Source organism: Pyxicephalus adspersus, chromosome 4 (genome assembly GCF_032062135.1).
Source record: "Pyxicephalus adspersus chromosome 4, UCB_Pads_2.0, whole genome shotgun sequence".
Lineage (NCBI taxonomy): Eukaryota > Metazoa > Chordata > Amphibia > Anura > Pyxicephalidae > Pyxicephalus > Pyxicephalus adspersus.
In genome coordinates, this window is record NC_092861.1 from 73,612,679 (window position 1) to 73,634,018 (window position 21,340).

The window sequence follows — 21,340 nt, forward strand, 5'->3', positions numbered from 1 at the left end:
TACAACTGCATGACTGCATGTAAATGATAGTAAGTGAATACAATAAATTCTTTGGCCAGACTTATTGAAAAAATTATTATGATTTGCAGGCAGGAGATACCTGTTTACATGTTGCAGCTCGCTACAATCACTTGTCCGTCATCAGGATACTACTCAGCGCTTTCTGTTCTGTCAATGAGAAGAACCAGGTCAGTTCATGGATGCATCAGCTAAGAGTTAACCAGTGCTAGTGATCAAAGGGAACCCTTTTGGCTTAGTTGTAAATTGCACATGGAATGTTCTGACATCTTTTAAATATATGTTTTTGTTGCTTAGGCTGGTGATACACCACTTCATGTTGCTGCTGCTCTCAACCATAGGAAGGTTATCAAAGTGCTTTTGGAAGCAGGAGCTGACGCCACACTTCTTAATAATGTGAGTAGATGTTACTACACATAAATGTGGAGGTTGAGGTTTGTGTTTTGCTGTGAAATAGTATTTCCCTTTAGGTTATAAAATTATTAGGATTTTATCACAGTTTGGCCTTCAAGGTTCTACAAAGCAAATAACCAGTTTGAGACAGTAGATCAGTATGCATCACTTGGGATTATATATTCTTGAATAAATAATTAATCATAGTGAAGCAAAGACTACTGTGGTGTTCTCAGCACTCTGCGTTTATGATCAGACAGATCTAGAAATGCATAATTACTTGAACACTGGACTTTTTCAGCAGTCCCTGTGCTGTCAGGATCCAGACGTATTAATGAGTGAGAGTTACAGGAGATCTGCTCCTCCTGCTTTCTCCTCTGACGTACAGTCTGCTGAGAATCCATGCCTCCTTAGAAAATTACATTATTACAATGAAGGTTGAATGAATGAGTCACGGCTGCTGGGGAAGAAAATATTGCAGAGGTGAATTCTGGGGAATTGTTTTTTTCAGTTTCTTGCATTTTCTAAATTTGTTCCATCTCCCATTTTTCTATGTTCAGGCAGGCCAGATTGCTTTGGACACAGCAAGACACCACAATAATTCCGACGTAGCCCTGCTCCTTACTAAAGCACCACAGGTACTGTCATTAAAGCTTTATCATTAGTAACCGATACTGTGTAAGTATTACAGGTGAACTCAGATGTGAAGGCAGATGTAAGAGGCACAAATTATTGCAGCATTGTAATAAATACAATACAGTAAATAATACATCATAAAGTGTGTTTCTTAATAGAATAAGTACCCAAATTTGTATTGGTGGCAGCCTCTTGCAGTCCATTTACATCAGGAATGGATTGTTGGAAAAAGAAGCAGAACAAGCTGCCAGTCAATTCATGTGTTGACAAGTAGCATGCTTTCAGAAAGCAAAAGCAAAGTGACAGAAAGATGAGCTCCTTACTGTGCTGCTTTTGTATTCACTGTCCATTCACTGGCTGGTGAAGGTCCAAAACAAGCTGAGCTGAGAGGAAATAAAATGAATTATGCTGCCTATCTGTGTATCTGAATTATACTATCCATCGGGCTCTTGGACCTCTAGTGGCACAAAAAAGTACTGGGGAAAATCTCTGTATTGGAAGTACATTTTCAACAAAAGCTGGATTTGGTATTTTATCTTTTATTAGACTTTTCTTTTTTGGGTTGAGGCATTTTTTAGATGGGAATGTTCTAGGTTTCTCTGGGCAAACTATGTTATTGTTTATTTATGTTACTGTTTACAAACATCTAATTTATTAAAAAAAATATTTGCTACCTAGTACAATGGTCATGGATGGGCATCAAACTTTGAGCTTCTTTAAGGTATGATATCACCAACCATTCTAATAGTTTGCTGGTTTCAGGGTTTCCAGAGCACACATTTTCATGCTACGAGTACAGAAAATACCTGTTAATTCTGATGGAAAACCATTATCTGTGTAACTGTGTCTGTGTGAGCTGAACTAAAACATCAATCAATTTATTCAACTTTCCTATCTATCTACTGTGGATTACAAAACACACCCTCTATAATGGAGATGCTTAAGGTGACAACATTACACCTCCACAGTACAGTGAGCAAACATTGGCACCCTGGGAATGGAAGTGTGTTACTGGCAGGATCACCAAGTAAAAAAGAAGGAATAAACATTAAAAAAGAAATAGGAGGCATTAAAAAACTGCTAGGCTGCAATATTGTGTTGGGTTCAAGTATTATTATTAATAAACAGTATTTATATAGCACCAACATATTATACAGCGCTGTACAATAAATAGGGGTTGCAAATGACAAACAGATGCAGACCAGGACACAGGAGGAGAGGACCCTGCCCCGAAGAGCTTACAATCTAAGAGGTAGGGAAGCAATTACACTTTAATGTTATCTGTGACATTCAATTAGGAAATTGTGATGACTTTAAAATACTAAAACCTATATCTAATGGGAATTTAGTGATATAGAACAAAACTGATGTATGAAATGTAGAAAACAGCTAACCTAGTAATTAGGGGCAGCAGCCTTGAGTCATACTTATACCAGAGTCTTACAGAAAACCCCAGAGATCCAAAGTGTGTATGTACAGTATGTTTCAGTGTTGTTATTGAAGAGAGAACAAAAAAAAATAAAAGAGAATAAAACAAGACAGTCATATCAAAGCAATGTACACACATATGCTGAACAACAGAGGAATGGTTAGGAAAGGGAATTGAAACCAGAAGTGAAGAGTTGCAGTAATCTTAACATTCATATGCAGTATACAGTCAGAAAAAAAGGGCCATGTTGCTGAAAAGAAATTGCTCCATCTTTTCATTTTTAAAGCTCCTTTAAAAACACAAAAAAAACACCTGGTTGTTTGTTATGTCTGTTATTGGGTAACTTTCTTCATTATGTGATTTTTGGTAATTAGGTGTCCAGGAACATACCATATGTTTTAGGCTATTTATTAAAACGTAAAACTAAACCACACATTTTCATACATATTAAACAGTGAATGCAATTTATATATAGCTTCACTTAGTTATTATGAATGTACTTTGAAGATGAATTCCAGTCACACAGCTAAATACAGATGAAATACAAACATCAGAGCTGTTTTACCTTTCATAGGATTTGTATTTCTGTCCAGCCTGTCCTGGGATTTAGACAACTTTTCTTCACAGCACAGCCCTTTCTGTCACTAAAGAATACTTTAATTTTCTCTGCTGCAGTTACAGTATGTAATACTTAGAATTCTTGAACCAGAAGTGCCCTGTGACTGGACAATAAAAGGAGTTTTGCAGACTGATGAGCCCATCTTTCGGTTATTCTGCCTCTTCCTTGTTATTAATTATCACTGCAGTACCCCTGACTGGCTCCTGTTATTGCTACCGTATATCCCAGTTCTGCTGCAGGGATACCAGGTTAAATTCACATACTTACACGGCTTTCAAAAATACATACAATATTAAATACAGAGCTGCTTTATCGTGTGTATTTGTTATGCACCAGTAGGGTAAATCTAAATGTTATCACTGCGGTGGAAAATACTGTTTTAAACATAAGCAAAGTTTCGGTATTTTAGGAAGTGTTTAGAGGTGGCGTCAGGACCAGTTCAGCACCAAGAGCCCACCACTTACCTCTATTATATTATTCTCTTGCTGGCCCAGAATGCTCACAGATATTCACTATCGAGTGGGTAGAAACAAATAATATGTTTTCATTACTAGGAGTACTGCATAGTATCAGGTAAGAGGCTTCTTTAGGTTGTTGCCAGCCACAGGACCACTATCTGGTGTACAAAACAATAGAGCATTACAAATTATAGAAATACACAACAGTCAGTCAGAACTCATCTGCCATGTTACAGGTATGTATATAAATCAGCAATAACACAAACCAATATGCTCTATAAATGCATAATATATCCTGGCTTAATATGATCTGAGAAAACCATGATAAACATTTAGGAAATATTTCTCTAGGTCTTACGTTTTAGCCGTGGCAGAAGTTTAAGGAAGAAGAGAGAGAAAATGAAGGAAGAGAGAAGAGCCCAGTCAGTGCCAAGAGAAGACATAGCAGACAGTAAAGTATGAATTACACTGTAAATTTGTTTGATGTTTTAATGATCCCATGTTGTTTTTTAAACACAGCAATGGACTCCACAATAATACTGTACTGATAAACTGCTGAGCTGTTCATAGTTAAAGAAATGAAAGATTTTTAAAAGTCAAACAATAAGTGCTTAAAGTACAGATACCTGTGGTATGTTGTTAGGAGACCACGACTGCATATTTTGCTTCGTGTCCATATCTTTAGCATATTGTTGGTGATGTTTAAAGCCTTAGAGAAAAATAAAGCACACAACTGGAGTTGTTGACAAGAGCAACCTATAAGGTTTTAGTTTTTGGAAAATGCAAATTCTGCTTTTTTTTTTTTTTTGCTTTTGAGCAGCCATTTCAACATTTGTCCTGGTTTTCCTCTTTTTAGTTTTAAGTGAATAAGACCCATAAAGATTTCGAATTCATTATAAATGAGATTATAATATGCGTTATTTTCTTTTCAGGCAAGCATTTCAGCAGCTGATGACACGCACAGTAGTGAGCAGGCACCATTAAAGCTGGGGGATGGCAAAGATGAACAGAGGCCTTCCACAGCAGGAAATAAACAGAGAAAAGCAAAAAGAGCAAAAACCAAAGAAAAGGTACCAGACCACCTTCCCTCTGTACCATAGTCAATATAGCTTATAATGCAGTCACCTACAGAGGTTTTATACCAAGAAGCCTAAATTGTGCACTAAATCAATAGAGTTTGCAGTCTGAATTGCCATCTAACTCTCTAAGGAATGAGTACAAATTAAAAATAATCTTATATACAAGAATTGTGCTCCTAACTAGATGAGAGTCTTAAAGCAAGACATGTTATAAACACTTGCCATTCCATCAGTTCTGCCTATATCCTCCAGCTTTTTTCGTCCACTTTTCCTGTCTACATGCACTCCCTCTTGTGTAAGCTGACACCATTCTTTGGATCAGCTTCCAGACAGTGACAATGATGGACCATGTCTGCACAATGTATGTTAGCATGGCCACTTGTAGTGTCCTCCAGGGAACATGTAACAGTGTGACAAAGTTTAGTCATCCTATATCCTGACTTTCCTAGTTCATCCCCACCGTCTTCATTAATATACACTCATACAACAGGACAGGAATTCTAAAGTGCTTCCTAAGAAAAAGTAAGACAAGGTATTTTACAAAAAGAGTAGAGAATGTTCACACAGTATTACTATAGTGAAGTTCAGTCCCTATACCTTTAATAAACTGAGGGGCATGCATTTCCTGCACATGTAAGTGGGAGGTAATTCAGGGCCGCCAGCATATCCCAGCATCCCAGGCTGAGCTGTGCATGTGCAGAAAGACAAAAGATAGCAACCAGGCTAGTAAGTATGTTTTATTACACAAAGGAGATTACTTACAAATTTCTTCCTTTAGCAAAATAATTTTACCAACCTTTTCAGGAAAGACACCTCAAATGAAATTTTAAAAATTTGCACAAGGCATAACTTTCTTTTTTCCCATTCCCACAGATTTCAGCTCTTTCAGATCCAACTTCACCTGCTGATCAGCAACCATTTTGTAGTGGGCAGCCAACAGGACACAACCGCAGGAGAAGGAGCAAACACAGAGTCCCATCTCCTCCATTCCCTCCTCATGAGGCCCGGGCATACCAGCTCTACACATTGTACAGGGGAAAGGATGGCAAAGTTATGCAAGTAATGTCATATGGTCCAGGAGACCTATTTATACAAAATTAATAAATGACACTGAAACAAAAATGCAGCTTTTGGCACTGTAAGAAAGAGATTATTGAATAATTTTTATTATAATAATTTATTATACAAATCAAATTTATCATTTCATATCGTCATGTAAACTTTATTTGGTAGACATTTTTTTCCTCTATGGACAAAAAGACTGAGAATAAAAAAAAAACTTTATTTTTTAGTTTTGACCAGTGTTAAAAAAAATGTTTTGCTGTACATAAAAATATGTTTTATGCTACTTTTTTGATGAAAAATGTCACTAAAATTTTTCATTTAAAATTAATATTTTTTTTTTCAATAAATATACTCAATTATGAACCAATGCCAAAGAAAAGAATTTCAGTTTATACTCATGTATACCATGTAACAAAAACTCCAGTTTAATGTTAGAGTTTGTTACACACTTTACCTAAGGACATGGCTCCATCTACTGGTAGCCAACAACCATACACAGCAGAATATTTAAGACTATTATAACCTATTATGGCCTATTATAACTAACTGAAAAGAACAAAAATACTTAAATCACCTGTAAAATGGAAAATAAAGGCTGGACCCATGTGATTTTAATTGTATTTCACTTTAAAAAATGTTTTAAAAACTACACTTAATAGATATATTTATTCATGTTAATCTTATTGACATTTCTATTGATTACTGTTTTCAGTGGTAGGACAAAAAAAAAACAGCTGTCATTGCGCTATGTCAAAGCAGGTTACCTGTATTTTCAGGTAAAAAAAAGTACCTTGCTTTTTATTCAGATCGGTCCAATTTGACTATATATGGTAAGGGGGGAAAGGGGAACAAGAAGTTGATTATGGCTAACTAGGTTTAAACGTGGGTAAATAGGAATATGTTTAAAAAAAATATTTGAATTGAAAATAGCAAGTTGTAAAATAAAAAGTATTTAATATAGAATATATAAAGGGCTGTTAGAAAATACTTATGTGCTCCAGACATGAAAGCATCTGGTAAGAATTTAATAAATTGAATGTTTGGATTTTCTCTGTAGGCTCCCATCAATGGCTGTCGCTGTGAGCCATTGTTAAGCAAGCTAGAGAACCAACTGGAGGCCACCAAGGAGGAAATAAAGGCCGAGATTGGCACTGTGCAAGATAAAATGAATGCTAAATTGGGGCAGATGGACAGTAAAACCCAGCACCAGGTACTATGCTCTGCTGATGTACACAATCCAATGGATTTCATAAACATTCCCCTAGTTACCTCACAGAAATCCGTGTTAAGTATTGATTGTGTTAGCAGTTATTGAATACGGCGTTTAACAAGTATGCCAAGTCTGATCAAAATCCCTTCCTTGGTATTGATCTGTGTGCAGCTGCGGGTCTTGGACAAGTTAATGATGGAGCGGATGTCTGCAGAGAGGGCAGAATGTATCTGCCGCCTCCAGCAACAGTCTGATGTGCAGAAAAATGAAGCTGAGAAACGCCAGGTATGCGGACCCTTTTCAGTTAAAATGTCATAGAAGTTTGAGTAAATGCTGAATGCAAACAAATTTGATATAATTTATTTATAAATATACCTCGATGCTAAATGATCTGTGGATGTCTATGCAACTACCTATGTATATGACAATGCAGGTTTGCAAGTTTGGTGGATTGTTTCCCCCCCCCATTATAAAGAAATGTCTATGCAAAGTTACATCACGTAAAAGAACAACTCTCCCATATAGTACAAAACACAAATGCAAACAGAACAGCATGATGATAATAGACATTAAACATGAGAAAGTTTATTGTACTTTAAAAAAAAATCTACCAATGTAATTTGTCTATCATTGGGTAGGGCCATGAACGGCCTCTAAAGTTATGCTAAAAGTAAATCTAACCTAAAGAAAACAGCCAGAAGTCTGATAAGAAATTAACCCAAATTGATCTACAAGGTAAAAAAAAAATTATGAGTATGAGAAAAATGCCAGAAGTCTTAATAAAGGTATAATAAAAGATATGCAAGTTACCTCAGGACCAGAATAACAAAGGTAAGCCTATACAAATAGGGATATCCACAGGGTTTGTCATTGCAGGAAAGATGTTACACTTTTGTAAAGATGGGTTATGCAGAAGTGCAGCCAGGTGAAGATAAAGTGCAATGTGTCATGTGAATAAGTGCTTCCATTTCAACAATTTGGTCTATCTTCAAAAACCAGGCTCACTATGGGAGTCTATAAGTAGATTTCTACAGAGGAGGAATAAGACGTTTGACTATGTAATGGACATGAATTTTTTATTGGGGGACATGGAGGTGTGTTGCAAAAAGATTTGAGTAGCAGAACGTGCTGAGGAAACCCCTGCAATTAATATGTAAAAGGCCTTGGATTTCACCCCAAACTACTGGACAATCCCACCACATATGATTATTAGTTCTCACAGCAGCACATCACCAACACAACTCAGAACAAATAAGGTACAGTTTATGCAGAACATATGACATTCTACAGAGGATTCAAATAAATTCTCCTACTCTGTCCTGGTATACCAAAGATAAATCAGAACAGCATTGCACTACTTAAGAATTATGAGCATTTGGTGTTTAGGGGATATTTTAGGGCATATTAATATTATATTTTGCTCATGAATGGTCATATTTAGGGTATATAGTTATTACAGTCTATCATTCAGTGCCCGAAAAAAATAAAAAAACACAACTGTGATATTATTGCACTCCTGTCTATTAACAGAACATTGCTATTCCCAATCCAGATGAATACAAAGAATCTTTTCTTTTCCAGGGTAACATGTTGTCCAGTGTTCAGCAGTAGGAAGTCACATCTTGTATCACTAACATCAGCAGCTGGCCCTCGCCTCACATCTTCCTTTGAAAGTTTACTAGGGCATATAGAATTGTGCCGAGACTGAGGGCCAACTTCCACCAATGTGATAATGAACTTATGAACATGCGTTGCCATTGATTCCTAATGATACCCTAAGCACACCAGACAAACTTTTGTGTGCAGTACTTTCAAAAGCACAGCATGAACAATGTTTTTATATTAGAAGTGGTACATTGAGCAGGTTATTTATTTTACACAAGGAATGCCGATTTTTGTCCATATACACAAAATGCATTGCACAGCTATAGTCAGAACCTAGCCTAACAGGGCAATATCTTCTGAGCAAAAAAATCAAGTCCCCTGTTCCAAATTAGGGGCCACTAATCAGAACCACTTTACGCCTAGTCTCAACTGGCTTTCAGCAAAATTTAGGGTGCATAGCAAGAAAAATGTTGCATGCTTTAGCTTTACTTCAATGATGTTTTAGACTATTTGTAAGGGTTACATTCTTCCCACTGACCACCACACTAATGTACTGTGAGTTGTGTATAAAGTAATTATAGTAGGGGGTCCCTGAAGACCAGAAAGTTATTTTAAGTGTTCCCTCAGGTTAAAAATCTCAAGAAAGGCTGCATTAGGTGAGCTTTGAATTCTGCTTGATAAGAATGAAGGCTGTCCGTGTTAAAGTTGAAACAGAAATGGATCTATCAAATCTACCATACAATACTCCAAAAGAAGAAACAGAGTTGATTCCCATGAGGTTTACTTACTTTTTTCACATGACTCTCCATCCTTGTGAGGTTGAATATTAAGCTTCCAGTGATTATTTGGGCATGTGTTTACCAACTGCTATGAATAGACTTAGGGCTGGGAGCCAACATACTTAGTGACGTAATGTGTTACGTAAACAATACTTTGTCAAAAAGGTTTTTCTGTGCAAAGACTTGCTGCACTGTGAAAGTTAGGGCCCATTCACACAGCACTGCATGAATGCATGTTACTGTAATGTACATTTACACGTTATTGTGTAGTGGTGCTATTCATTTTTAATGGCAAATAAAGCATTAACCAATGCATATACATTACAACACGCAACAACACATGATAACTCATTACTTTACTTTTTGGTGCATTCTGTCCATGGTTGTGCGTTGGCAGCCAATGCATTTGAATGGCTCCCTTAATATGTTACATAATACACATGAACACACATGTGAACCTGATGCACCAGAACAGATAGGTGTGAGTGGACCATTATGAAAGAAAACTGATAAAATGGATTATGAAGACATGTATTTGGCTGTGACAGATACTGTTGCTGTTTAAATCATCTACCGCTGTGTCCGTTTTCCCAGGTATCCGTGGTGAATGAGCTAAAAACCTGGTGTTTACTAAAAATCCAGAACCTGGAGCTAAAGCTTTCCGGAGATTCCAGGCCTTTCAAAGTCAAATCATCTCCTTCAACATGCGAGTCTACAGATCAACCTCTTTCAGAAAGTCCAAACAGCAGCAAGGACTGCAACAGCATAGACACTTCCATACCACCACAGCCCTCCATTCAACATTCATTTGTCACTCGCCAGAGCAGTTTATCAGATGAGCCTTCCAAAGAACTTCCATCTGAGGAAATCAGCAGACAACACCAAATTCCATCTCCTCAAGATCTCATGGTGTGTGCATGTAAGTCAACCGCATTATTCACATGATGATGCAAGCAATTAAAGGGGCCAATTATTAAAGACCTGTAGTGTCTGTGATCAGATTTTAAAATGTGGGGAAGAATGTTGAGCTAAAAGACAGCATTATGGTCTGACAATATTGGGACTCTCCAGTGGAGCTCTAACTGAACCCAAACAAAATATAGAAAAAAATGGAACTTGCTAAAGTGCTAGATATATTTTCATACCATTTAGTTACAAATATAGCTAAGTATGTGTGCTAGTACTGTAATAATTATATCTACATAATATATTACTACATAGTAAACTAATTTTCCGTCACTAAGCAACATTCTTTTCACTAGTTAGTGGTCCCCTTTACTTGCTGTGCACATGGGCATTGTTTGCAGGTAAGCTCACCATAGATATCAGATGGCAGGTAGAAATCATCCATCTGCTGTGGTCTCTCCGCCACTCAAACACACACATATGAAGCTTCCAGAATCTAATATGTGATCTTTATGTACATAGGTAGCCGTCCCAAGTTCTCAGCCATCCTGCTAAGACCTGTGAAAATCTGGTAGGGCTATTTACAGTACACATACACTTTCAAGCAATGCTGCAAGGTTTGTATCTGATACAAATAACCAGTTTATGGTGTCATATTAGATGTTCACAAAATTGTAATATGTTTCAGCTTACTAACCCTTGTTTTAGTATTGTCATCAGGTCACCATGGCCTGAGATAAAAGAGGCTGGAATGTTTAAAGTTCAGCCTATGTGAGAACCAAATAAAGATGTTTTTTGCAGAACTACAGGGTAAATGTGTGAGGGAAAAAAAAAACCTGATGCAGCCATTGCATGTTAGAACTGGTACAGGTTTGGTTTTGGGCTTTCTTCAAATTGCCTGTCCATAATGAACACCAGAGATGTTTACACTATTACTATCACTTTACTACTAATAGATATGGAAGGGGGTGCAGTGGTGGGCATTAAGATCCATGCAGTTGGAAACATGTTGGAACATAAATTAACCATTGCAACTGGTCTTCATCCATCCTAAATATTTATGAACTTATAACTACCCCTTCATACACAGGCTGAGAACTTATGGCAAAGCCCACAAAACAGGTACTGCACTGCAAATATGGAATGCAAATCTTTCCTGATGGCAGTCCGAGGTTGTCTTCTCCAACCTTTTTTGACTACCTACTACTACCATGTGCCTGATGATATCTATGGGTAATGCATGAAAATTGTTCATTATAAGCTAAAAATGCATGAAAATTGTTCATTATAAGCTAAAACTGAGATACAGTTTGTGATCTGCTTTAAATGTGACATTTTATAAATGCCAACATTCATTCATTTTGCTAGTACTGTATTTGAATTGTCTTTAAACCGAAATGCAGCCATTTTATGTGATATTTAATATTTTTCTGTAGCTGTAGAGCAGCAATCTGTACCTGTTGTCCCTCCAGCTGTCAGGCCTAAAGAAAAGACAACAAGGTGTATCCCCTCATGCAGACATCAGCCAGCTCTCCCGTCTATCAGCCTTCCCAACCCCAAACTGAGACACACAAAAATCCCTTCCACCAAAAATCTAACAGATGCAAAGAAAACCGAGAAGCAGACTGCAAATCTTATGGACCGAGGCACACAAACAAGAAAATGTGCAAAGCCAGGGCAGCTGAAGCAGAGAAGTCTAATGCCAGGACCACAGATTCAGCCACCGTCTTGTAATGCAGCTGGTGACCAGGTTGGTATGCAAACCAGGGACACCTCTCAAGCTCTGGAAATTACACAATATTTTTTTGAAGCAGTATCCACTCAAATGGAAAAATGGTATGAAAGAAAAATTGAAGAAGCCAAGTCACAAGCAAACTTGAAGGCACAAGAAGATAAAGTAGCTTTGCAACAGCATATAAGGAGTTTGGAAGAAGAATTATTGAAATTGAGGACTAAGTTACAGAAGGAAAGCTAGCAGTGGAGCCCACGCGGGATGAGAGACAGCTATATTGAGATACCGGACTCAGAGTTAGAAATGGCAACCCACCGATTTATTTGAGTCATTGGTGCATTAACACAACTGTGAAAAATAAGTAAACAATACATAAAAAAAAGCATGTGCCATTCCTTAATATTATTGTTTGTGAATTGCATGAGCTTCCCAACTAGGAAACTGCTTCCTTGCTTCAGTAGATCCTTTGACTTTCAGTGCAATTGGACCAATGTGCCAGGGGGCCACACAGTTTACTTTACTGTATATTTGATGCTCTAATGTATTGAACAAATGCATGTATAAAGCTGCATTTACTAGCTGTTGCCCGAATGGCATCAAACAAAACACGGATTAAGTCTATAGTGTCAGCAATAGAGGCTGGTGTCACGTGTGCTTCTAAATGGATGAATGTTCACACAACAACTGCAGTATTATCTTTCAACTTTTACAAATTTCCTTTTAAAGATGAGCTTCAGACAAGGGGTTAAATACACTTTAACCTTGCCACATGTAATTCTGTTCAGTCAGTCTCATATTCCAGACACCACATTCAATTTATGGACCTGTTGTATGGACCTGTTGTAGTGACCTGTTGTGCTACAACAGTGCTGAAGGTGCCAAATCTCACTTTGCCTTCAATCTATATTGTTAGTAAATGGCCAGAAGACTCTGATTTTTATTCTTTTTCTGGATAGGACTGACATCCTCCTTTTCATGGCCCAGTGTAAGCATGTGGGACTTACCAGGACGTAAGGACATTCTAGCCTGGCGTCACACCATACTATAATTTTGCCTACTCAGACTGGGAGTTATTCCTGTTAAGTACTAAGAATGATAAGTTGCTCAGTACAAATGGCAGTATGAAAATTAGAGATATTCACACGAGGTGAGCTGGGTTAAAAAAAGTAAAATTGCAAGAATTTGATTTAGTTTATCTGGAATACCTCAGTATCGGGGAACAGCAGTAATAAAGGAAGTTGTTAAGTGTGTGCCATGCCATGCATGGATTTACTGATGTGACAGTTAACTATAAGTACTGGGGCACACAAACAAGTATGCAGATAAGATTCTATGCTGACCTTTCTCACCCGCTTGTCTAGATACTGCAACCAGAGACAGCCAGGTTAATAGCATTTCCAGAAGATAAGCAATCACAGCTTCTCACCATGATTTTCCTGTAATTGTACTGTTCCAAGCACACATGACATCAGTGAAAGGGAATTTAGAAAAATTACCATTCCAGCATAAAGTGTATTTTGTTTGCATTAGCATGCATATGCCTGATTTAATGATATTCTAGTAAACTCAGTATGCATCTGAAATGTCAGAGTGGAGTCTGTCTTCATTGGAACTCAGATTTTTTTCAATGACTATGCCAGCATGTTTGTAAAATGCAGACATTTACACTTCTTCTGTGCAAATCATCTGATGGAAGTGGCTGCGTTTATAGATGAAATTTTAATGTTCACAGGTAAGTAAAAATGCACCACACTTCCAAAAGTTCAGTATGTTGTATAGTTTTTTGTCATGTTTATGAACATGGGAAATTACTTAAGGTCAGTTATTAAAGTACAACTGTACATTTGGTATAACCTTTTTCTTCAAGGCACCTTCCCACCCTGGGTCCATCATATCTGGAACACTTCTGTTAAATTTATCAAATGTCACACAGCCTTTCTTTTTGTGTGCCTACTATCTTACGTCATTCTGTGCATTCTTCCATGTTCATTCCTATAGAGAGCCATAGCTTGCAGAACTACTGGGGCCACCATGTGTAAAAAAAAACCACAAAACATGAGGAAGAGCGGGTCCTTTAACTATATCCTATACCCAAATGCCTGGTCAGACTGGGGAATAATCCCATATCATTAAAAAATTGAGGGTATATATGAACTGGGGATTTCCTATTTCATTGATATAGCTAGCGAACATAAAATCCCAAATTTTAAAATAGAGCTCTGGCCAAATTTAAACCTGTGATCTAGTGCTACACGGGCCATTGTGCTAACCACTGAGCCAACTGTGCTTAATTGCTATAATTAAAAACCTCCTCACTCCTACTTGTATACCATGTTTAAGGCAGAGCAATTTCACCATTTCCATAAAGGGCCTGTTTATTTGATGAAAACTTTGCCATTAACTAACTCTAATGGTGCGTTTTTCTATATATTTTGCACACGTTTAATACAGGCAGGCACAGGTCAAACACAGCCAGTCAATGTTGTTTGTGATTCAAATGCAAATACATTTGCATAAAAAAATAACTACTTAAAACACACAACTATAAATTCCTGTGGTCATTGGAAGGGAAATAATACCTGTGAGATACACTATCATAGCTGAAAACCAGACAGTGAAGAGAAGTGGAAAATTCTGATTATGGTGAAAAGCCTTTGACAAGGATGCAGACTTGGACGTTAACACCTCTTTCCTTGATAAAGATGAAAGTTCAGACAGCCTCATTAGTGATGGCTAAATGGATATCCACCCTGCGAGTAACAGTATTGTCTCTTAATTTTCTGTGGCCTCAGGGAGAACCAGATTCAGATTGCACTGAGTCACAGGAGAACAAACAGGAGCAGCTACATGGGATATGTCCTGTACAAAAGGTATTGACCAAGGAGTTTGATACTTATTAGTGCTGGAAGCCAAACACTGGTTAAGAATTAGCCCCAGGAAGCATATAACAAACATGACAATACCAAAGCATTTGTAACTGCAATTATTTTCATGGAGAAGTTGTGCATTTTGTGACAAAGGTCACAAAATGGAACATTACATTTTAGGTGAAATAGCATTTATACAAAATTCTTACATAAGGTGCTCATTCATAGGATTTCAACTGCTGATTTGAAAAGAAAAAAATCACCTAATTTCCAATAGTACCGACAATATATAAACACTAAATATTACAATACTAAATCTCTGCAACATCTATATTTAATATTACATCACTAATATGGAAAAGCTTTACCTGTATACACAAAGTGTGCTATGATTTATTGTTTAATCAAACAGCATCAATCAGCACAGAACTGAAAATTAAATCACAATTGTTATGTTTGTGATTCTGCGGCAAGCACTGAAAAACAGGCACCGTCTATCCCTGGCAATCAGTGATGAAAATATATTTTATATTTTTTTCCTAATAGTACTGTGCCCAGTCTTCTTAGATTTCATCAACTAGAAAAAAAGTCAAATTATTAAGAATGAGTTTTATTATGCTGCATAGCTATTAGGATAGAAAAACAGTATTGTAGATATCTGACAAACCTGTACGCCCTAATAATAATATACAAAATGTGCAGACTTCACAGTATAATGTTGCCATTTACAACAATACATTTCACAGAAGATGGATAGACAATTTAGGACACGACTAAACTAGAAATATTTCATGTCTTTGATCAAATGTTTTAAAGAGAACTTTGGCTTACTAAAACAAAAAAACAAAAAACAATCTAGAATAAAACATTGACGTTTGTTTCGAGAACTGGGAAGAGATACAAACATTGTCTACGTCTCTACATACTATATTATTTTACAATCTGTACTGCATGTAGCAGTAAGAAGTATAATACAGCGTTTTGTTAACATACATGGGGGAAAGGTAACAATATCCCTTAACTTAACTTGCTGGAGGTATGTGATTTTCTAGATCAGGAGGTACATTTTGTCAATGAGTGCAGAGCTTGTTGCAATGTTGAAATGACTTGACCTGAGCTGAGCTGCAGGACACAGGAAATTACATTGGAGCTGCAGGATGTCATATTGTATGTATGGGGGTCCTTGATGCCTCTTCTGATCTTGTGTCCATACAAGTGGTGTAAAACATGGAGGCTGTTGTTTATCAATGAATTTGTAGATTTACAGATGCTCTGAGGTAGTCACCAATTCAAACCACTGCCTGAGGGCATCGCTAAGAGTTTCAGGAAGGGCGTTTACATCTCGAAGAATGATATAGAACGGAAACGGGAATTGTTCCATATAAGATATCATTTTTGGCATTTCCTTCGGGTTTGTAAAGATCGGCACTTTAATATCCAGGATAGAATCCTAAAAGACAACAGATTTGTTTAAGGTATATCAGAAGGTACATACAAGCACATTCCTCTTAATTTCCTTTGAGGCAAATTCTATCAAACTTCAACAAAATTGTGGCCATATCAGGTTGATGTGGGTATATATAATCAGCATGGTTCAAACCTTTGCAAATAACTGGTTAAAAAAAAAAAAATAGGACACAAAGTCATCTTTGTGTTTCCTCCTTAGCTGTCCTCCAATAAAAAATATTAAGCTGTGTATTTGTTTAGTATAAGGCAAACTATGAATTAAAAAAATGCACAATGCAAATATGAATTGGCATAATCTTCATATAAAAGAAATGTTACAATGTATAGATATTTCTATAGAGAACAAAAATCACTATATCCATCCAGTTAAACAATTTTTCTACAACTTTAGATCATATAACTGTGGTATCCACTGGCTTTCAAAGAATAGCAGAAAACATACCATAGGTTGCTTACCTTAGACGTTGGATTATCCAAGATGAGAAAAATAATAAAGATGTTTGCATTGCGTGCAGCTTGTACAGCATTTGTGACGCGATCCTTCCCTTCCACAAATATTCCTCTTCCATCTGACACAATTATAAGGAGCTGGGAAGTTTCTTTAAGGAAAAGATATAAAAGTGGTAATATGCAATTATACAAAGATTCTTAATGCCCAAAGGGACATAAGCTCTGGTATTGTTTTTGGGATTGTGTACTCCAAAACTTTTGAATAAGAAAAAAGTAATAACTACATAGAATTTCAGTCCATAATTGTATTTTTCAGTGTTTTTAAATGAGCTACTTTAAGTGACTGATCACCTGAATAATAATGAAGGGAAATTGTGTCCTCACCATAAATCATTACAGATTTTGTTTTCTGAAATGTGTAATCAAGAAGTGTTTGATTGAATTTTGGGCATAAAACCCCCCTGTGTCACAATCATTTGCCTGGCTGTAAACAATAAAAAAAAACTGCTATGGCTGTAATAATCCCCAGCAGAAGGTGGCAATCCTCTTCCAGGGTAGAATGATGGCCAGCATTACCCAGGCTTATTGACAGAGACTGGGCCCAGGTTCTCATGAGCTCCCACTCAGGGGTTTCTCATCACACTAAACTTGGCTCACAGTCCTATAGCATTCATAATGCCAATGACCTTTCAAGAGGACAGTTGACTAGATAGATGGTACAAACACTCCATAAAATACCCAAAAGGTGTTTTATTAGACAGAGAACAAAGGTAAATCTTACTGAATCCTATGCAAGTATTTACAAGATGAACAAGATCATACATTTAAAAAAAAACACACAAATTGAAATTGACAAGGTAAACAAGGTAATTACATGAACAAGGTAATTACATTTGTTTTAGGTAACCCGAATGACAAGTTGGAACTCACCAGGATTAGTGCTCTGAGATAACTGTTGTGCAGCTGCAAACATGGGGACCGATGATTCCAAAAACTATACAAAAGAACATTTGGAAATTATTTACATCAGCCTACACATATGATAAAACACTTAAAATTGTGTGACTTATATTCCAACCTTTTAACCAAAACATGATGCTCCATTACCTTGGCAAGCAAAGTCTTCTTTTGTTGGAACTTGCACTGGCTGAGGATCCTGGATCCAGACTGCTCACTAAATTGTTCGTGGAAAGGATGTAAAAGCTTCACGTTTTCACCAAAACTAAAAAGCAAAACATGGTTAGTGTGAGATTGATCATCTAAAAGTTGACTTTGTCTTACTGAAAAACTACTACTAAATATCATTTTTTTTTCTAGTGCAGTGTTCTGTCAGCAAACATAACTTCTCATTGTAAGAAATAGAGAGATACAAACCTATACACAGCAATTTGACCCACTTCCAGCAAAGTTAATGCATTTCCAATCACAGCCAATGCTTCATAAGCAAGCTGAAAAAGAAAAAAACAAAAAATTATAATACGCAAACTAGACTGGAAAGGATATGCTACAGGTACGAAGCTAAAGAGTTATTACCTGTTTAGAATGGTTATCAACCATACTGGCAGAATCATCAATCGCTAAACAGATCTGGTACTGACGTTTGCTGGGTTTCGTCCTCCTTAACCAAATTTTGTCCTTTCTAAACTGACTGGCTATGTATGGAATCACCTTCCGCATATTGAGCCTCTTTCCGGTCCGATAATCACCTCTGTATAGTGAAAGAGATAATTAGATGATTGAATAATCTGTTTGATCAGTCATTTGCCATTCCAACAGTATTACCAGAATATAAATGTGTGGTGCAATGAAAAGACTTTCTAAGATCCCCTGTAAAAACTATGGTCTTCATTTTGTTTTTTTAACACCTTTAGCCTCAAGATTCTGAAGACCACACCAATACCACACCAGTTTTTACACCATTCTGGATTGTATACCAAAACAAATGGGTACGGTTATAAATAATGGAGCTGGAATTTTCCCCAAAAACAAACAATAAAACACTGCAATTAACCTTAGGCAGCTGGAAAGGAGAACACTGTAATCAACCAAGTATAAGGGACCATTTTAGTAATATACTTACTTCAGCTTTGCTGCCTGTGTTGGCTCTAGAATGAGCCTCAGTTGCTCACATAACTGCTGAGACAGAGAACCAGTCAGCAGGAGGTACTTCTGCCACATTTCAGCTGCTGCCTTCTCCTAAGACAAAACACAAATAGCAGGTTGATGTTATACACACAATGTGAAACCAAAGCAATGCAAATGTTTAGATTAAAAAACTATTTGAAACCACTCACATTTTTATGGAAAATGGCTAGTGGCTGCATGGCTAGTTACTTACTTGCGTATGCGCTTCTAGTATTTCATGTATTGTGCTATTATTATTATTAACCACCCGACCGGTAAACCCGACCTTGGTTCAGGTTTATCGATTTTGCAAAAATCTATAAACCCGAACTTTTCTCACTGTGTAAATCCCATCACTTTCCTGGTCCCCACTGCGATGATCCGTTCTGTCCAGCGTCGATCACTAAAAAAAAATACTCACCTTCTCCCCGCAGCTCCCCTGGACATGTCTTCTTTCTCATCTTTCTTTCTCTCTCTTCTTTCTTCATCCGGCGAGTGCAGTGACGATCACCGGGATTTCCCGGTGACGTCGGTGCAGACGGGAGGCGGGGCGGGAAATTCAAAATCCTTTGCATTGAACTCAATGCAAAAAAGCTGTATTGAGTCCAATACAAAGAAATCCTTATATAATATTTATATATTGTATTATATATATATTATATAAGCTACTGTACAATTACATTATACACTTTTTTTTTTTTTTAAACTTTTTTATAAAGATTTTTTTTTATGTTTTATAAAAAAACTTTTATTATTAAATTTATAAAATTTTGGACATATTTCGGCGAGTTATGCGGTAATTCGGTGAATTATAAGTAATTTTTGAGTAATTCAGTGAATTATAGCCTACAATCTAAAATAAATTTCAATGCAAAAAAATTAACACTTTTTGCATGGAAGTTTGGAAAGAGAGCACGCGGCGTTCGCGTACGCGTCCCTCGGCGATTTCTGATGATGTCCGTGCGTGCGCCCGTCGATGGGGGTCCGTAGCAGGAAATTCAAATATTTTGTATTGGATTCAATACAAAGTCCTGTATCCAATCCAATACAAAATAATACAAAATATATTTATGTGGTTTTGTCTATAGGTATGTGACGTTGAACTGTTGGACACTAGGCAGATGTTTTAGAAAAATATATTACTATACAGTACACCAAATTATCAAATTTTTAGTATTTTTCATTTATTTATGTATTCTTGTTTAAGCTGATTTTTGTGTATTCTATTTAATTTTATTAAAAGTAATTTTTTTTTTTTTTACATGATTGTGTGTTTCAAACATTTTTTATATTCATGATATCTACTAGAACCCTGTTCGGACATATTTCTGTAAATTACAGGTCTACAATTTAAAAAAAAAAAATTTCATGAAAAACAGTGTACCGCTTTTGGTACAGAAATCTAGACATCAGTGTAACGCCTAGGAGGTTAATAATAATATTAATTAAAAAAAGATTGCAGGGTTAATTTACCCACCTCTGCTGCATCTCCAATAGGATGTGCCTGCCAGTCATCCAGCTGCCTCTCAAGCTCTCTTCTAAGCTCTTCAGGGTTTTCAGGAGTCTGATAAAAACAAAAAGTGTACAAGAGGTAATGATTTAGAGTTTCTGCCCAATGCAATAAAAAAATCACTGATCGAGAGATAGATGTGGCTGTTTCTATGCAGTATTACCCAATAAACACTCAACATTCATACATTAAGAAAAAGAGGAACAATTAAGTTACACACACAACAGACATCTGATTTTTTTCTGAACAACTACATTGTATCGCCACATAATTTCACTGCATATTCACTCATCATAGTAGTACAATATCCTGCATTATTACTTGTCTATTTGATGCAAACCGGAATTTTGCTTACCAGTGCAAATCCTTCTTTCAAAAATTCCCAGACCGTATGAATGGTAGATTCTGTGCTTCGTTCACGCTTTTCCTGATCCACACTAGTAGGTTCAATATCTTTGCGTTCAACATCATCATCTTCTGGTAGTCCGTGCAACTCTAATTCCATTTCGGTGGTCCCTGAATTCGTAGATGGTGACAGAGACTTAAGAGTGCTGTAGCCCAGTTTTAAAATAGCATTTGAGCCTGTTGATTTTCTTTAAGAATTTAAAATGCCTTTACCCACCTACAAGTATTTTTGACATTTTTTTTTGTAGGTGCTTTTGTTTATCCTTTTAAAAGTGTGTTACACCATCTGCATATGCTTCCAATATGCTAATAAAAAAACTGCCAGGTTTCAGCAATGCCATGTGGGTAACAAATAGCACTGGTATATTCCTTTAGATCTCAATCACATTCTTCACATTCCAGGTTACTGTAACGGATAACTATCAATGCTTTCTAGCAGTGTCCTACCTACTTGACCATTATTAGATCTTATGAGCCATTAGGAACATGCAAAAAGAGGCAGGGTCGGTGAATATTAATACCAGATATTACCAAAACTTGGTTACTACAGCTCTGAATTGGAGACCTTAAGGGAGAGGAAGAAAGGCA

At 36.7% G+C, this 21,340-nt stretch overlaps 2 protein-coding genes across 5 annotated transcripts in view; one reads left to right on the top strand and one right to left on the bottom strand.

Moving 5' to 3' along the window:
* The window catches only part of ANKRD6 (ankyrin repeat domain 6), a 112,681-nt gene extending 99,164 nt beyond the window's left edge, over window positions 1–13,517 (top strand). For all 4 annotated transcript variants that reach the window (XM_072408640.1, XM_072408637.1, XM_072408639.1 and 1 more), the window contains 10 exons: window positions 90–188; window positions 316–414; window positions 972–1,049; window positions 3,905–4,009; window positions 4,486–4,623; window positions 5,506–5,691; window positions 6,755–6,907; window positions 7,079–7,192; window positions 9,886–10,210; window positions 11,634–13,517. In XM_072408640.1, the coding sequence (XP_072264741.1) occupies window positions 90–188; window positions 316–414; window positions 972–1,049; window positions 3,905–4,009; window positions 4,486–4,623; window positions 5,506–5,691; window positions 6,755–6,907; window positions 7,079–7,192; window positions 9,886–10,210; window positions 11,634–12,172 (1,836 nt within the window). In that variant the 3' untranslated portion in view covers window positions 12,173–13,517. The remainder of the gene's footprint in view (window positions 1–89; window positions 189–315; window positions 415–971; window positions 1,050–3,904; window positions 4,010–4,485; window positions 4,624–5,505; window positions 5,692–6,754; window positions 6,908–7,078; window positions 7,193–9,885; window positions 10,211–11,633) is intronic.
* A 1,873-nt stretch (window positions 13,518–15,390) lies between these two features.
* MDN1 (midasin AAA ATPase 1) overlaps window positions 15,391–21,340 on the bottom strand; it is a 98,408-nt gene continuing 92,458 nt past the window's right edge. The window contains 9 exon segments of the mRNA XM_072408636.1: window positions 15,391–16,246; window positions 16,720–16,862; window positions 17,644–17,707; window positions 17,821–17,935; window positions 18,088–18,161; window positions 18,247–18,421; window positions 18,794–18,909; window positions 20,315–20,401; window positions 20,703–20,863. Coding sequence (XP_072264737.1) covers window positions 16,058–16,246; window positions 16,720–16,862; window positions 17,644–17,707; window positions 17,821–17,935; window positions 18,088–18,161; window positions 18,247–18,421; window positions 18,794–18,909; window positions 20,315–20,401; window positions 20,703–20,863 — 1,124 coding nt within the window. The 3' untranslated portion in view covers window positions 15,391–16,057.